Source organism: Rutidosis leptorrhynchoides, chromosome 1 (genome assembly GCF_046630445.1).
Source record: "Rutidosis leptorrhynchoides isolate AG116_Rl617_1_P2 chromosome 1, CSIRO_AGI_Rlap_v1, whole genome shotgun sequence".
NCBI lineage: Eukaryota > Viridiplantae > Streptophyta > Magnoliopsida > Asterales > Asteraceae > Rutidosis > Rutidosis leptorrhynchoides.
In genome coordinates, this window is record NC_092333.1 from 561,145,142 (window position 1) to 561,164,674 (window position 19,533).

Consider the following 19,533-nt stretch of genomic DNA (forward strand, 5'->3'; position numbering starts at 1 on the left):
CCATTCATTTCTGTTATAACCCGAATCCGATTTTATATAACCCAATTATCACGGCCCAAGAAATAATCATAACATTGTCATGGCCCAACAACAAAACAAACACTTTACGGTCCACTTAGCAAAAGGAGTTCATGGCCCAACTTATTACTACCAAATTCACAGCCCCTGTATAATTTATTTAAGCCCAATGGTCTGTTTAAAGGAAAAGGAAGAAACGAAAAAACACGAGTATCATTAAAACCGTTTGAATTAGCAGGTGAGGAAACAGATACATCAAAAGGTGCAATCACTATTCATTATCTTCAACAACTAGCAACCCGTAACCTTCATCACTATCATTCGTAAACGTTTTAACCGTATCATCATCATCCTTCGAATCGTCATCATCATCATAACATATCTTTATCATCATCGTGATCATATCACCAACATAATCACCTCATCATTTTTGTATCACCATCACAACCATAATTTCCTTCGTTCACAGCAAAAAAAATAAATAAATAGAACAAAAACACAGTTGCATGTAGCTTCAATAGTGGCGTATGATTTTACTTTGAACGAAAACAGAAGTCACAACAGTAGCAGCTCCTTGAAATTACGCGGATTGTGTGCTAAATACGCGAAAACGTATAATTATGGATCTTGTAATCTTTTGCAAAATACACGGATCGTGTATTTGTTTAGGAAATTACGCGAACGCGTAAAGTTCATTTCATCTTCATCGTTACACAACAGCAGGGTTTTAGAGATGGGTGTTCGGTTATGATTAAAGCAAACGAAGGAGAAGAAGAAGAAAGAAATTAAAGGTGAGGTTGGAGCCATGGTAGTTTATGATGGTTGTAGTAATGGTGTTCCGGTGGTCAGCGACGGAGGATTGTAAGGGCAGGGGGGTGCCATGGTTTCCCCAAAAAATTATATCCTTACTAGCAATTTATATAATTTTAACAATTAAATATGTTAAAGTTTAAACCGTGGCCCCATCAAATTAAAATTTGAATATCTACTGGTTTATTAATAATTTTTTGTTATTAAATGTTAAAATAAATTAATTAGATTATTAAATCACAAACCCTTACCGTCTCGACTTTTCGTTTTCTTTTTATCCTAACTTCCCTGTTCAGTCTCTCCTCTTCGTATCCTAACATTTCTGTGACTCTTAGTTCTGCTTTAGTCCCTAGAAAAGCTTCTGAAATATTAAATATTGACCAAATTTGCTCTCTTGTTGAGAAATATTATCCCATGAATTTTACTGAACAAGAAATGATTCTATTGAGTTATGAATTTGAGCTGTATAATGCTGAGTAGTCAAAGAATCGAAAGCTGAGTCGCATTTCAACTATTTCTGGACTATGTAGGTTCCTTGTAGAAAGTAAAGTGTGAAGCGTATGGTTTGATTGAAAGATTAACGCGACTAATTTTGACACTTTCGATTTTCACTGCAACAACCGAGAGGGGATTTTCAGCAATGAACATTATTAAGAATCGGCTTCGTAATAAAATGTCAGAAGATTTTCTCTCTTCTAACTTGGTGGTTTATATTGAAAGAGAAATTGCAGAAATGTTTGATTCTGAGTCTGTAATTGATGAGTTTAAGGACCTTAAGGGTCGTCGAGCTGAGTTGTAGTTTTTTCCTATATCAACCATTAATCATCATGTCTTCGTTATTTTCAATTTTATGGATTTTATTTATATATAAGAGATTACATGTTTTGATTGAGTTTTTATGGCCCCCTCATTGTTAGTGTTCAAGCTCCGTCGCTGCCGGTGGTGGTGTTCATATTGGTAGATATTCCTGGTGGCGGTGCACAAAACAGAAGGGTGGTGAGGTGATCGATTTTTGATGGTGATAGAATAAGAAAAGTGGTGATGTGGTTTTGATATTCGGTTAGAAAACAGAAACAGTGACAGCATATTGTGATGGTGTTTATAGAATTAAAAGTACTCGGTATTTGATGATGGGTTGTGGTGGTGGTTTTGATGGTGTTGATCGGACTGAAACAGAAATAGTAAACGGTAACAAGAAGCAGCATCATCGTTCATAGATTCAATGGATTGTGGGTTTTGTACTCGGGATACAACAGAAACTGTTTTTGGTTCTTGGTGGGTTTAGGGTGATGGTAATGAAGTGGTAGTGTGAAGGTGGTGAGATTGTGGTAGCCGGTGTTGATTGTTGTGGAAAAATATTGAGGTGGATCACGATGGAAAAATTAAGGTGATGGCGGTTTTGGAATTCGATTAGCACATAAAACTATCATGAATTGTGATGATGTGGTGACATGCGGTGTTCGGTGGTCAAACATGGTTGCAGTGGTGTTGGAGAAGAAGGTTGGGAGATAGTGTGGTAAGGATTGCAGTGGTGTTCTCTCATTTTATTAATCATGCTAAGCATGTATGTATATGTAAAGATATTTGATATTGAAAACAGGAATAGTAATCTAACTCTAATCATTTAAGTCACAGGATATACAACTGTAAAGTTATCATAATAATTAATAATATTAATATAATAATAATTATAATATAATATAAAATTTAAAACGTGTGAATTCTTAGCCGTCGTCTACTATTCCTTTCACATACTGGATTTCGTACCCCGTTGTTAAACAGTGGCGGATAAAAAGTACTCAGATAAATTCCAAATTTTTTTTATGATAATTATATTTATTTATTTCAGTCATTATGGTATAACATTTGATTATTAAATATTAAATAAAAATTACATCAACTGTCTCTCTCAATTCTGGGTAAAATATAAAAAGTGTTGAAATTTATTAACTAGCTCCTGAATATATTTGTAATAAGCCTAAAACTTATCTAACTCATTTTCGGATCGCCGTTTATTTTATAATCACATAAATTCAAATTTAACTTGCTTAATAACGATCGAAATATCAAATGAGTATTACAATTACTTAATATTTATTTTTAATATACTTTTATTTATATATAGATATGTTTTTAAATAATAATTATTATAATTTCTTATTTCATAACAACAACATTTAATATTTCAAATTATACTTTCAATTATTATTTATATATATACACATATATCTACTTACAAATAGTTGTTCGTGAATCGTTGTGAATGGTCGAAGGTCAATTGAATATATGAAACAGTTCAAACTTTTTGACACTCAACCTTACAGACTTTGCTTATCGTGTCAAAAATATTAAATCGTATCGAGAGTTTGGTTTAAAATTAGTCAAAATTTTCCGGGTCATGACAGTAGTCCCTTCCTATCAACAAAAAAGAATGACTCCCGCCACTCCTTCAAAATGGAGTCCATATCGCCGGTAAAGTTGAACAACGCTCTCCGTTTGATGGAAAACAATCCAATCTCAGACCTTGAGGCGGAGAAACAGTATCGAAACATACGAACGGTTGGGAGTATATGATAATGGTCAAGATACATCTCCCACATTACCAATTTTTGGTACGCATGGGGATGTACATGGGCAGGCGCTATTCTTTAATGTGTAAAGAATTGATACATAAGCTCAGAATAGGGCAACCGAAAATTGATACATGTCTGTCTACGCTAGTAGATGTGGAAGACTGATCCGCCATATACACGAAAATACAAAAGCACAAAAAAATAAAAAGAAAGAAGCAGAAAAGGTACCTTCTTTCGTGAAAAAACTGTTGGTTTTTTGAGGAAGAAACGTTTAGAGTTTGAAGGCTGTAAAAAGTGAGAATGTTGGAAAAAGGAAGCCACCACACTACCGGAACCATCACAACTACCGGAATGACCTAGTTGGAGCCACCCAATTAATCAAGGCAAAACCCTCCCTATTAATCAAGGTACTCACCCACAATGACCTAGTTGGAGCCACCACACTACCGGAACCATCACAACTTCCTGGTTTGGTACTCTGACATGGTACAAGGATAACGTCCCGGGACAGCCACGCTGTCCCGGAGCAAGTGCGCTGCCCCGGAGCAAGTGCGTTGTCCCGGAGCAGGAACTTCATCCCGGAATGAGTGCACTGTCCCGGAACGAATACATGATCCCGGAACAAACATACAAACAAGCTTCACGCCACGTCAGCCCATGAATCGAGGAAAGTTTGTTAGGATCTACTCGATTATTCCCATGAAAGGGACAGGTGCCACGTCACCCCTCGGGATTGGCAAAGTTTATTACAACCATGAAAGGGACATGTGCCACGTCATCATTCCCTCATGACATCTATAAATACGCAAACAATATCATTTATTCAACAACACTGGATGCATTAATGTTACTCTGCCCAAATTAATTACAGTAGCATCTCTCCAGTCGTTATTACAATTCCGATCAATACTCCGTTTATTATCGGAATTAATCCTCACCTTAAGATATTAACTTATTCGAACCGATCGAATAAGGTTAATATAATCGATTGTTTTACTCCCTTGGAATCCAGATTTCAAATCGGAGTTCGCACAATTATTGGAGTTAAAACATTCGATCCACTCTTTTTCCCAATCCAAGCACTCAAACCCGAAATCTATTTAAACCAGACGATTTTGGTTTGATCAACGGGAATCCTTTAAAAATTGGGCAGTAAGATACAAATAAGAGTAATAGCATTCACAAGCGAATCTTTTTTTATTAGGTCACTGTTTCGGCCTTTACGCTACTACTACTGCTACTGCGATGTGAGCGGTGGTTTGATTTCTATGGACTGGATAGGTTTGACCTATTGGAAGGATCCCATTTGTTGCTTGAATCTGGCCATCAACTTCTTTCTTTTTGTTTTCAACGATCTAGTGCTTGGTCCTTCACCTTTATGAGTAGGACCTTGTGTAACGTGGATTAGCATATTATCATGATTCGATTGATGGTGAAAAAGAGAATTCTTGTTTTTTGTTGGATCGTTGGCGCGAACACAGTGTATCGAGCATTTGACAAACTCACATCATCCATTTCAAATGGGATATGTCCTATTCTAGCTAAAACCCAACACTAACCACACTAACCACACTAAGAGACATGAAAGCGCCGGGACTACTTTACGACGATAGACGACCGCCAATAGGGGGTTTACTAGCACAAGGCCCCTGCAAGGGAAAAACTTTATCCCTTAAACTTTGGTGTCACAAGCAAAAGAGAAATTGACTGAAAGTACTGTTTGTGTTATCGCGTAAAAATGAAGGGCCGTTTCTTATAGCGATACAAAAAAGAGATGTGATTATGGATGGAACATGTGGTGAGTCCCTTTTGTTGTGCAAACAATAACAATGGCAAGAAATGTTAACTGTAAACATTACTGTGTGGGGCCTGGTTACACAATGAATTCATATGGTAGTGTTATTGAGAGCTAGTGGGATTTGAGAATAACATGAAGAAGAGAGTGAGTTTAGTCCCCCTCGGGTTTCAAGGTTTCCTTTCGGGCAGCGATGGGGGCGGGGGTTATTATCGCTGCATCGGCATAGTCGAAACGGGAGATGATCGCAATGGGTGGTTTAGTCCCCCTCGGGTGATCCCAATCGCTGTTAAAAAAAAAAAAAAAGATCACAATTGACATCACATAAACGATTTGCAGACGCATTTTTGACTTACGGTCAACTTGTAGACAATGCACAAATATATCTAACAAACGCTTTACAGGGACCACCAAAGGTATTCACACATATAACTTCACTTTCACTCAACTATTTTGATAACTGTAATTTCAAGATAGCCTGCTGGCTGGGACACTAATATGCTTATAAGAGATCTCATGTTCAAACCTCACTAGATGCATATCTTAGGGTGGTCAGGGAAAATGTCACAAAATGGTCAGGATAACCCGATTAGGACGCGTATGTATATCTGAGTAAAAATAATCTCTTTTTACGGAAAACCTCATATGTTTACCCATTTGAGCTGAGAGCCTCTATTATTACAGGACGGTTTTCTGAAATGCTGACAAGAAAGATACTTAAATTTGATAGGATGGAAAGATAGAGAGAATACGTTGTTGGTTGATCCAGAATAAAGATATTACTGACATTAGAAATGTTGAACGAGACAGCAGGCTCAATAACATTCTAAGAAACCAAATTTTGCAATGAAAACGTCTCTGTCTAGAGAGACATTGTTTTGTCACCTTCAAGGTTAAAGTTTCCAAAATGCTCAAGGATGCCATACAGAAAGCTGAAGTCATGAAAGATTAACTTCCTATCTGTGCTTTATATTTCAAACGGTTGCTAACATAGATCATTTTGTAGGGAACTGAAACATGGCATATTTGATAAATTCTATAATGTTGTAAATCATGATTTTGTATCACACATATACTGGTATACACATACAACAATTCAACATTTAAACAAAAACATTAGATATAAGATTTAATTAGAAAAATAGTCCTTATAGTTTACTCACTTTGTTGCATATTCTCATAGGCGTCTTAGAGGGCGTGCGAGTGTGGTCAATCGCACAGGGTCCAAAATTTTGAAAAAGACCCAAAATTTTGATTCACCCGTATATTTTTATTTCAATGATGGAACGAAAATTATATAATTTCTAACACAGTTTTGCGCAATAAAAAAAAAGATTGAAAATCAATTCAAAGATTATGAAGACACATAAGAAATGTACAAATCCCGTTCATTCAAGATACGTTAAGTTTTAACTCAATTATACAGCTTCAATGATCATTTAAAAATTTAATTAAGAGTCGTAACGGATTGACGTTATAACTATTGATAATAATATATTGTGAAGAGTATTGACTAGAAAAAGAACTTCAACAACTTAACAATTTTAATGTGAGGAGTGTCATCTTATTTTTTTTTTTTCCCGAAAAACCAAATGTATTAAAACGAATTAACGGGCTGAGCCCAGTACAACACGAATGAACCCATTCAACTACAACATCAGGCAACTAGTTGTAGAGATGGCAACATACAAACCTAGAACAACGAGAAAAACATTACGAAATAGATAAACAGAATACGGGATCCCGGCCTAGACGACATACTAAATTACACAAGATATTGGAACAGTAAGCAAACATCGAACAAAATCAGGTGGCGTAGAGTGTCATCTTATTTAAAGAATAATTTAAATATAATGAGATGACAAATAAAAAATAAAACACATTGATACGATTTCATTAAAAAAAAATTACTTTCAGTAATATTAAATAGAAAAAATTGCTGAAATGGTCCCTGTGGTTTGTACCAAAATGCTAGTTTCGTCCCTATGCTTTTTTTTGATGGATTTCGTCCTCATGGTATGTCAATGTTGCTGATTTAGTCCCTATTTTTAACGTACGTTAAAAAACTCCGTTAAATCCAATCACATGCCAAGCACATGAGGGCAAAAATGTCCTTTCATCATCAACCTTCACTTTTCATCATCTTCATCCTACATCAAACTTTCACCTTAAAACACCATATTCTTTCCATCATCTTCATCCTACATCATCAATCAACAAAAATTTCATCATCAACAATCATCAATCAAGAAAAATTTCTTCACCAACCTACATCATCTTACTTAATAACTGATTTTCTCAAAATCATCTAAACCGATTAGATCAAAAACAGAAAACGGATTTAGATTTACAAACATCATCCCAGATTCATCCTTTTTCTTCATCCTCGTTCGTCATCTTTAAACTAACATTAGGTGTTTCTAATTCTGATAGGTAATCAACAATTTGCTTGTAGATCTATCTTCTATAACATTGTACAATCCTTCGCCAACATTCAAATCGGGTTAACAATTACTAAATAGCTAAATATTTGAAGTTCTTCATATAGTCAACGCAAAAGTCAAACGTATTCAAGCAAGATATGAATCTGTAAGTGTTTGATACGATTTGAGTTGTAGCAATTTTTGGTTATTATGTGCGATAAACAAATTTAGCAATTGTAATCAGATAAACAATTTAAGCAAACACTTATAACTGGGGTAAAGGCGTAATATATTTGATAAAAAGTAAACCCAGATCGATATGGAAAAACCCACATACAAATTTGGGTGAGTAAAAAAATAATGAAAAATTTAGATCGATTAATTGCATGACCGTATAGAACAATCTGCAAACAAAATTAGATGGTTATCTTGGTTTGTAAAGCACGTGTATATCAATTAATTTGTTTGATTGAATTTGTAATGGATGGATATGTAAGTTTTATGCAACAAATCGAATACTTAGATTTCTTTTTTGAATTTTGGGATTTTAATTTTAGGTTGAAGTTAACAAGCATTTGAGTTTGGCTTTGATAATATTGAATTTTGTGTTTGTTAATTGATGTGTATAAAGAAAATAAAAAATTAGGGTTTGTTCATCATTTAGGGAAGGGATAAAGATGAAAGGGATGAAAGAGACAACATAAAATGAATTTTGTACCACGGAGACTATTTTAGCAATTTTGGTACAAATCACAGGAATCATTTCAGCAATTTTGTAAATAAAGAAAAAAATAGACGAAAATACCCTTACATTTCTTGGAGTTAATGGAATTTTTTAACGGTCGTCAGAAATAGGGACTAAATTAGCATCATTGACAAACCACCGGGACCAAATCCATCAAAAAAAAAGTATAGGGACGAAACTAGCATTTTGGTACAAACCACAGCTACCATTTCAGCAATTTTGCCTATTAAATATTTATATGTGTTGAAAATTTATTTTTTAGGATGGTCCAAATTATATTTCAAACAGACCTTCAAAATTCATTGCTCCATTAAACGGTCTTGCATATTGCAACTTTCATCTCTTAGATTTTTACATGAACCTTTAGTTGGCAAATCAAAAGAGATCCCGTAGTTTTTTTTACATAAATAGTCCTTTAGTTGGCAAATTAAAGGAGATCCTTTACTTTTTTTTAAAGGTGATGATATGTACACAACCCATTTTTGTTATGTACACAACCATCATGATTTACAGTGTTGTGTACATAACAAAAATGGATTGTGTAGATATCACTCCCTTTTTTCACATGAATAAACCTTTAGTTGGCAAATCAAACGAGTAGTCTTTGCATTGGGGATTGATATTTTTTACCATTACTTTTACTTCTTTCACCTAAAATGTCTAAACTGCCATTAATGATAAAATTGCACAAACTTTTTAAAACTTTTTAATATAATTCAATAAAGAATATTTAAAAAAAATTATGAAATAATGGTGAAAGAAGTAAAAGTCATCTTAAAAATATCATCTCTACTTTGCATTTAACAAACGTGAAGAAAAAATCATTAAGTCTAGTCATATGCTAAGCAAACGACAACCTTTTGAGTATTTATTTTTTCTTATTTAGCATTTAACTAGTGCGGTTCAGCCCGCGCGATTCGGCGGGGCCTTTCGGCCTGCATATTCGTATTTAACATAGCGTTGTGTATGTACAGAGCGGGAAAACATCTCATGTGTTATCACCCGTTTAGATGTCAGTGTGGTTAGCGTTTTTAAAAAGTGTCCGTTTTGAACGTAGTTAGTCTCATTTTGTTTGTAAAATTGTTTTGAGTTTAATGTTGTTGTCGGTGGACAATAACGGCCAGCGAACAGAAGGTTACAGCCGCTTAGAAATCGTGGTGGATGTTGTGGGGTATTTGTGAATTTAATATTAAAGTTACGCTTTATACCTCTAAAATTTATGGTTTGAGTCTCTGCAGAATTTAATGGTTGAAGATAGTTGAGGGGTGGCAAATGAAATTTTGTAGTGTGATGGGAGGGATTGAACCACAATTGACCACAATTGTTTGATGGGGAACGAAATAAAAGTTCATCCCTTTTATTATATAGGGATGATAATTACATTTTTTACATCCTCTTTTTTAAATATATTATCTTCTTGATAATTTAATGGTTGAAGATAGTTGAAAGGTGACAAGTGAAATTTTGTAGTGTGAATGGGAGGGATTGAACGACAATTGTTTGAAGGGAAACAACATAAAAGTTCATCCCTTTGGAGATAGTTGAGAGGTGACAAGTGAAATTTTGTATGTGAATGGGAGGGATTGAACGACAATTGTTTGAGGGGGAACAACATAAAAGTTCATACATTTTATTATATAGAGATAATAATTACATTTTCTACATCCTCTTTTTTAAATATATTATCTTCTTAAGATATTACTCTATATTCTAATTCTCATAGTTGGTTACTATTCACTTACTATTTATTGAAAGCCACACCTTTTAAGCTTTAAAACGTTGCGCAGAGGGAAATTGTATCCACAAGGTATAACAACTCTCACATTTTCATACTTGAATTGGCTAATTTGCCTATAGGGTTGTTATCCATACGTAATATATAATTAAATTTAACGTTGATCAAATATTTATTTTTAGTCGACACGGTTTGTTAACTAAAGTTTACACTAATTATATAAAATAACTTTAGTTAATATTAATATTAATGTGTATTATATTTAAAACTATTTGTAACATAATTATTAATTAAATGATAAGTTATTTTAATCATTATATATATTTTTAGCTTATAAAAAAAAGATTTTTTTATATAAATTAAATAATGAGCCCATGAATTTTAACTAAATATTTTCAAGGATAAAACTTATTAAAAATATTTTTAACATGTTTTCTTTTTTTGTCAAAATTGGCACATTTATTTTATTTTTCTTTTCACCAACTATTTTTACCTATAAATGCATGGCTCCTCATTCATTTTTTCTTGCCAAAAACAAAAACTTAAGTTATTCTCTCAAAACCTTGAAGAAAATTTGAGGTACTTTCTATTTTTATTATTTTTTTAATATTGTCAATCATATTTATATTTATTGTATATTCTTTGTAAAATTCGAAATTAATTATGTTTATATGTTATAATTAGTATTATAAGTATTATGATGTATAAAAATAATTTTGATAATTTATGAAATATTATTTATAATTAAATACGAATTATGTAGTATTTAAACGTAAAAACAATGTAAAATTCGTAATAAATATTTTTAACAAAAAATAAAATATATATAATTTTTTTCTGAATTTATAAAACTTATATAGATCTGCAAAAAGTATAAAAATAATTACTTGGGTCGAATTGGTAATTATTATATAATTAAACTCTATTATTATGTAATTCGAAGGTAAATTAAGAATAAATGTAAAATGATAAAAAAATATTTTTTAAATATTTTTTCTACAGGTTATTAGACTGATAGAAACTTATAAAAATTATAAAAATAATTGTTTGTATTTATTTAGTAATTATGTAGAATTAAACTTGTTTTGTGAATAAATTAAGGGTAAAAACAAAAATAAATACAAAAATATAATAAAAAACGTTTTCTTAAATTTTTATACTAATCTATATGATTAAATAAGATTATAAAAATTATGTATATAATTTTTAGATATTTAATTAATTATTTAGACATTTTTGGATAATGTTCGATTAATAAAATACTATTATATTTGAAGTAATTTAAGTATTTATTTAAAGGTAATTATATTTAATATGTATAAGACATACTAAGGTATAATAACTAAATATTAAATAATATTTAGATTATATTATCACATATATAATTATTAAGTACATTAATAATTCGTTGTGTGTATACACCTATAACGTGAAGGTCATAATTAAAAGATAACGTGCACTTTATACGAACCTCAACACTACTTGTGGCCTAGGGTGGTCCTTGTTGCCTTATGGGAACCGCTTATGGATTTCGAATGCCATGACTTATATTCTGGTCAAGAATCCTGGGCGCCCGATAACAACAGATCATTCGAGTGACTTGCATGATAGCAACGAAGTTTGGGCAAGATTGTACAACATCTTTGTGAAGAAAATTATAACCCTCTTTAAACTATGAGCTTACTATAAGTGGAAGCTTTCCATAAATACTAGGTTTCCAAAAATAGAAACTTTTGAGAAATAGAAACTTTTCTCAAAAACCGTCATTGTTAATATAGTTGCTATATTAATAAACAAACTTTATGTCTTTTAGACATTAACTAATCAAAGATTATATCTCTAGGTTAAGATCTCCGATCACTTACTCTGTTCATTCTTCTTTGCGTGGAATAACTTACTTGCTACTAAGGTGAACTTCATAGCCCTGTTTTTACTATTTCATAACTGTTTACAACTTGGGGTGAGACACATGCTTGCTTTTAAATTATTTTACGCTTAGACACAGGTACTCAACTGTTAACTATGCTGTCTTGCTTTGATTCATGCTAAATCCCTACCGTAATATCGTTAATTGCTACATATAAATGCAAACTTAATTATTGTGAGTAGGCCTATTGAGAGTAACATCTCTAACCATTCGACCGTTCGTCTTTGGTTACATAATAATGATTCCACGACACTGGCAGTACAAGGTGTCACGGGGTAAATTTTGTTTAGTAGCGATATTACAAACTGCAACAACACTTTTAGATTGATATTTCTATATCAATCAACTTTAAACTAAATCATGTGATCTATCATTATTATCAAAATCATTGTTTATGATAAACCTATGAACTCACCAACCTTTTGGTTGACACTTTTAAGTATGTTTTGTCTCAGATACTTTTATATTATGCTTCCGCTGTAGAACTTTGATGTACTTAGAAGTCAAGCCATGCACTGGGACCAGAGTTAACATCTGCGTCAATGTCGATTTTGACAGGGTGTTACACAAGGAGTACTGCACTATTCATCTACAAATATACTAATTCCCATAATTGGTTACTATTCACTTACTATTTATAGAAAGCGACACCTTTTAAGCTTTAATGACTTGTACGTTGCGCAGAGGGAAGTTGTACCCACAAGGAGTACTGCACTATTCATCTACAATAAAAAAAAAAATTTTTTTTTCTAAATTGTCCCTCTCATTCTCCTCTACAAATTTTACTAAAGGACTGCATAAGGACGTTGACCCGTTTTTTTTAAAACTAATTTTCTTAAAAAAAATAAAATAAAATAAAGACTTTTTCCCCCTTCTTTTTCCCTATAATTTTTCCTACACTTTCGCCAACAACGATTCTATCACATTGCCCAAAAATGTCTATAAAACGGCGTGGCAACGCGCGCACCTCAAACCAGGAGCGGACCTGGTGCAGAGCAAAGGGTGCGACCGCACCAGGCATCATACCTTTTGGGGCATCAAAATTACGGTTCATGCTATGTTATGATAGACAACTTTCAGATGAGTTACAACAACGAAACGTGTTTAATGATTATTATATTACGTTTTCTTAAAGATTGAACAACTACACAAGAAAAAAAATCAAACTTTTTTTTGATGGAGTTTCAAGGTTGGGTGAGGAAGACGACTGTAATATGTGGGTGGGGACATGCTTTTTTACTTTTTACCTCTATTTATTCAAATAGTCCCTGGAATTGCTTTACTGTTTCACTATTGACCCTAAAACTTTCAAATTGTATTTCTGCTCCTCTAAATTTTGTTTGCCTTAGTTTGTCATATAGCTAGAGTCGATATCTAAAAGACTAAAATATACTTCGATGACATAGGCATAAAATGGTGTGCATTATAGAAAACGAAAAACTAAGATTTAGACTAATTATTATTATCGATAGCTAAAATACAATAACCCTATAAAATTAAAATTCAGAAGTGTATTAGACATACACAAATGATAATAGACCAAATTATTTAATTGCGAGAATGTAGAAACTCTATAACTTGGAATAATTTCTTTTGATCCAGATTTTTTTTTAAGAATAAATTTAAATTGTTAACCTGAACTAATTACAACTTGTTATAAATATATTCAATTAGAGAATGAACAATTACCACTATTCAATTAGGCTAAAATTGTAATATCATCCCACTTGAGGGGTAAACTATTCCCAATAATTTTGCCACCTAATTTGTCTTTTTGCTTACCCTCTTTTTAAAAACAGAAGGTTCAGGTTAAATAAATAAATTATAGCATAACAAACAAATACGAAATGGTGGGGCAGCGGTTGTTGCACAACATCTTCCCACATAGTAGTTTCGGGTTTGATTCCTGGGTGCTGCGTTTTTTTTTTCTACTTTTCAATTATTTTCTTCTTTTTAAATTTTTTTTTTAACCACCTTCACTTCCTATTTTTTTTTTTTTTTCAATTCTTCACTTTTTCCTTATTATTAAAAAATCAAATACATGCAAGTTTTTTTAGTACATTTTAATAAGTTTTCAATTTTCTTACAATTTTCTTTATATATATATATATATATATATATATATATATATATATATATATATATATATATATATATATATATATATATATATATATATATATATATATATATATATATATATAGGGGCAGGATCAATGGGAAAGTAACCAATCGGGGGGAAGCAAAAAACAAAAAAATTCGTTTTTTTGAAATTTTTTTTTTCAGGCATCAAGATCACACGAAAATATGAACATTTAGAAGAGACACTTCGTGATGAATGTTATTATTTAGGCGGGAAAACGATCGACAAAAATAACATTCAAGATAATATTGTTCGTGAAGAATATGAAGGTTTTTTTTCATGTTTTGTGAAGTAAAATTTAGCCCGATTTAGGGTTTAGGGTTTAGGGTTTGATGTTTTGAGTTTATTCCATAAATCCAAAACACCAAACCCTAAACCCTAAACCCTAAACTCTAAACTGTTCGTGTTAAAAACTCAATCTAAATCCTAAATCTAAACCCTAAATCTAAACCCTAAACCCTAAATTTCTAAACCCTAATATCTAAACCCTATAAACCCTAATATCTAAACCCTAATATCTAAACTCCAATAGCTAAAACCTCAAAATACGCTCGAAAAACACGATAATTGTTATATATTACTTCTTCGAGCATTTTCCCGCCAAAATAAAAACATTTATCACAAAGTGTCTCTACTAAATGTTCATATTTTCATCTCATCTATAATGTTCGTGAATAAAGTTTTTTCAAAAAACGAAAAAAAAAGAAAAAAAATTTGCTTCCCCCCGCTTCCCCCCGAATGGTTACTTCCCTCTTGATCCTACCACTATATATATATATATATATATATATATATATATATATATATATATATATATATATATGGGCAGGATCAATGGGGAAGTAACCAATCGAGGGTTAAAAACTTGTAACATCCCGTTTTTCCGTACGTATTGAAAGGTACATACTTAATCATTTGTACGTCTATAATTCGTTAGCTTATGCGTAAATGTATGAATATAAGTGTAGATAGATATATATGTATACTTGATAATGTGTGCATATGTAAGTCTATATGTGGGGTTTGATAAGCGTTTAGTCTTGTTAGACTGTTGTGGAAGGCTAGGTGAATATAGGATGCGGGTTTGGAGTGTACAAGTTAAATAAAGTAGAAATTTGGTTAAGTTGGTCGAAGAGTCCAGTTCCAGCCTTAGGCCGCGCCGCGACAATCTGGTCCGCGCCGCAGCGAAGCAAGCAAACCAGGAACAGAAGTTGAGTTAAAGAGGGTTGATTTTCCCGTTGTATGTCGCGACGCGCCGCGACAGTCCTGCTGGACAGAATCCGGTTTTAGCTCAATTTAAATGACTTTAAGGGGCAAATTGATAATTTGGCGTATAAATCTGATGGGAGCATTAAATCCCAACCACTCATCCATTTCATTTAATTTCTTTTATCTTTTCTTTCATTTTCTCTCCCAAAAACTCAACACCCATTTAGATTAAAAGTGAGATTTGAGAGGGAAGGATTGAAGGTTGATCTTTGGAGCAAGAATTAAAGTTGTTCCTTGTGTCTCTAGCTACGCGTTGATAGTCTCGGTAAGTTCTAACTCTAAGTTTTGAGTTTTAATTGATTAATGATTAGGGTTTTGGTTACTAGAGACTTGTATGACCCATTTGAGGGTAAAATGGGCGAATTTGGGTTATGTTGTTGTAATGAAACCCTAATAGCCACAAGCTAGGTTTTGGCCTAATGAAAATAGGATTTGTAAGTGTTAATGGTGTTGTCAAGCATTGAACACTTGTAAAATGTTGTTGAAATGGTAAATAGGTCATGTTTGACAAGTTTGGTAGTGTAAGAGTTAAAATGGGTCAAAAAGAGTAATGTTGACCTAGTTTGGGTGAATTGGGTATGAATTACCCAAAGTTGGTGCTAGTTGAAGTTACTAGACTTTAATTCACTAGCTTTAGTGATTAAAGTCGAGTCTTGGCCATTAAAGGGACGGTTGTGGTGTGTTTGAGTCATTTAATGCGAGTTGGGTCATTAAATGCTCAAGTAGGTGTAATGTGGTTAATTCCACTAGTTGTGTAATTGAATGTGTACTTATGTATTAGGGAATTTGCTTTGAAGCTCGGAAGTGCATAATCATCACCGAAGTGCTAAGGTGAGTGGAATAATTATATGCGTGCATATATGATGTATTTATTTGTGTAGTTGAGTTGTGAAGTGTCGATGTGTTAAGACACCACTTCTCACGTGGCGAGTGAAGTGTCGAAGTGTTAAGACACCACTCGGGAGTGAAGCATCGATGTGTTAAGATGCCACTTCGAAAGATGTAACGAGTGAAGTGTCGATGTGCTAAGACACCACTCGGGGTGAAGTGTCGAAGTGTTAAGGCACCACCCGGGGTGAAGTATCGACGTGTTAAGATGCCACCCGTGAGGTTAGTGTACGAGGTGTTAAGTGTACTAATGGTTGTTATGAACTCCGACGGTCTTTAAACATCATTCCCTCGTTCGATTGGTTAACCATGGTTGTGTGTGGATTGTAGTATATTATATTGTTTAAACTATATGCTATTGTTATGCTAGCTCGTTTGGTGGAAGGTTTGGTAATATACTTGGGATAGTATGATTATTTATATTGCTAGCATTTATGCGGTAAATGTGTAAGTGATTGCACGTAAGTAGGTTGTATATGTAAACGTATAATTGTTGCACTCACTAAGCATTAGCTTACCCCTCTCGTTGTTTATCTTTTTAGATGCAGGTGTGGACAAGGGCAAGGGGGTTATTGGGCACTAGGTGTCCTTGTTGATGTTATGATAAAGCTTTTGGAAGTTGACCTACGTTTTGGGTAGTTTAGTCCCAAACCATGCTCAATGGGTCGTTTGGATTATAAACTATCATTTGTATTTGGTTAAACTTGTATCACATTCGTTAATGGCCTTCGTGCCTTTTTGTAAACACTAAACTTGTTGTATGTTTTAACGAAACGTGTAGAATGGTTTACATATTTAATTGGCGCGTAAATGTGTATTATTTATAAAAAAAAAAAAATATCATATGGAATACGGGTTGGGTTCTTTCAAAACTCAAACCCTAAAATCGGGGGTTAAAAACTCAAACCCAAAACCCTGAACCGTTCGTGTTAAAAACTCAATATAAATCCTAAATCTAAACCTTAAATCTAAACCCTAAATTTCTAAACCCTAATATCTAAACCCTATAAACCCAAATATCTAAACAAGAATACCTAAAATCTAAACATACGCTCGAAAAACACGATAATTGTTATATATTACTTCTTCGAGCGTTTTTCCACTAAAATAAAAACATTTATTACAAAATATCTTTATTAAATGTTCATATTTTTATCCAATCTAAAAAAATTATGTAAAGAGCAAAGGATGGTCGCCGCAACGCACGGCTTACCATCCTCCTTGTTTTGTTAAAACCGAAACTTAACTTAATAAAATACAATTAATGTGTAAACACACTTTAAGAGAACCTTTAATTAATACTACTACAGAGAGTTATAGAAAAAACTCTGATATAGATAGCAAACCGGTTAACGAAGACATTAACTTCGTAATCTATTAGTCATTCGGGTTTAAAAACAAAATGAATCAAATACACCCATTGACCACCATTCAAAAACAAATTTACAAAAACAGCCCCTACAAACAAACCAAACTTCACTAAAAGTCCCTAAACATTTTAACACTCATCATTTCTTCCCTCTTTTTGAACCAGTCGCCGCCTTCTTCGGCGCGGCTATCTTTTTAGCCGCTGGCGCCTTCTTCACCACTGCTTTTGGAGCTGCGACAGCTTTTCCCGGAGTCGATCTAGTCGACTTCCTAGATGACACAACCGCCGGCTTTGTCGGCGTCTTTGGCTTCACAGCTGCTTTAGGTTTAGCCGCTGGCTTTGCCTTCGGCTTACTAGCGGCTTCAGGTTTAGCCGCCGTTGCTTTAGGCTTAGAAGCCGGAGCTTTAGCTTTTGGTTTGGCCGCAGCTTGTGCTTTAGGCTTCGCCGATGATTTAGCTGGCGAGCTTTTCGTTGCAGGCTTGGCCGTTTTCTTCGCCGGAGCAGCAGACTCAGCCGGCGAATTCTTTGGCGGCAGCTTGTATGAATTTTTCACCTTAACAAGCTTACCGTCAGCCACATTTTTCTTCAATTGTACGGACAACAATTTCTTATAATTTGTTGGTAAATTTTTATATTTTTCCTCGATAAATTTCGCAATTGCTGGCGAACTGGAACCGGTTCTATCCTTCAACGTCACAATAGCGTCCGTAATCATCTGCATTGTCAATAAATTAATTAATATCATATACATAAATATAGATATAGACATAGATGTATATATTCTGGTTATGAACCAAAAATGTGATTTAAAAATTCAAAACCTCGAAGTACGGAGGATGTTGTGGAGCATTGCTTGACTTTGAAGCTGAAGTTTTCTTAGTTTTTTTAGCTCCGGCAGAAGTAGCCGCCTTAGATGCTGCCTTCGACATTGAAATTAGGGTTGGGTTAGGGTTAGGGTTCCGGTGAGTTAAAATTGGCGGTTGTAAGAAATGAAGGTCCGTAAAGATGTTACGGAATGTGGGGATGTAAATAGTCAAATCTTTGAGATTTGATTGGTTGATTGGGTAACCACGCGGATCGGCGGTCTATTTGTTTTTAAATGTGAGGCGTTGGATTAAATAGTATTGAAAGGTTGAGATGAGATGAGGAGTAAGGCATGGGATTGGAGTGGATTTAAGGTTTTTAATGGAAATTTTGGTGTGTTACTATGGTGAATTTAATTAGGATCAACTTGAGTTACACTTGATGAATTTTGATGAAATTTTGAGGGTTTTGTAGACAATTTTGTTAGCTTTTCAAGATGTATTCACATTGAGTGTAAGCATTTTTTATTTGGTAGATAATTAGTTTTGAATATAGTGTGGTTTCAAATAGAAATTTTTTTGTGGTTATCATATATGTGTTCTAATTAAGATAATATATTAATATTAAATATTAATATATTAATGTTTTATTATAATTATATAATTATATTATATTTTGAACAACTAAACTTATTGAAAAGGCTGGTCAAGAAAATTACAAGTTTGAAATGTAAGCGGCGTGTTTAACATTCTAAGCTCAATTTTTAAATGCGGAAGTATTTATATCTATTAATGCAATAATATAAAGACCGAGCAACAAACACACAGATATATAGTAGTTGGAGAAGATGTTTACTGATCCTCTTTAATCCGTTCCTCGACAAATCATGTGGAGAGTTTAGCTTCACTAATCTTTTCTCCAAACCCGATGGAGATCCGATTACACCAATTGTTCTTCAATAAGATACACTGATGTGTGCGAGGTGTATTAGGAAATAGTATTGTTTTTGTAACGAAATACTATTAAATATGATA

At 33.3% G+C, this 19,533-nt stretch overlaps 1 protein-coding gene across 1 annotated transcript; it reads right to left on the reverse strand.

The window, feature by feature from the left end:
* Positions 1-17,660: 17,660 nt before the first annotated feature.
* LOC139881061 (uncharacterized) lies at positions 17,661-18,667 on the reverse strand. The gene is made up of 2 exons (XM_071865603.1): positions 18,517-18,667; positions 17,661-18,410 (listed from the first exon to the last, which is right to left on the reverse strand). Exons 1-2 carry the CDS (start codon positions 18,622-18,624, stop codon positions 17,835-17,837), a joined length of 684 nt encoding a protein of 227 aa, XP_071721704.1. The 5' UTR covers positions 18,625-18,667; the 3' UTR covers positions 17,661-17,834.
* Between the last annotated feature and the right edge of the window lie 866 nt (positions 18,668-19,533).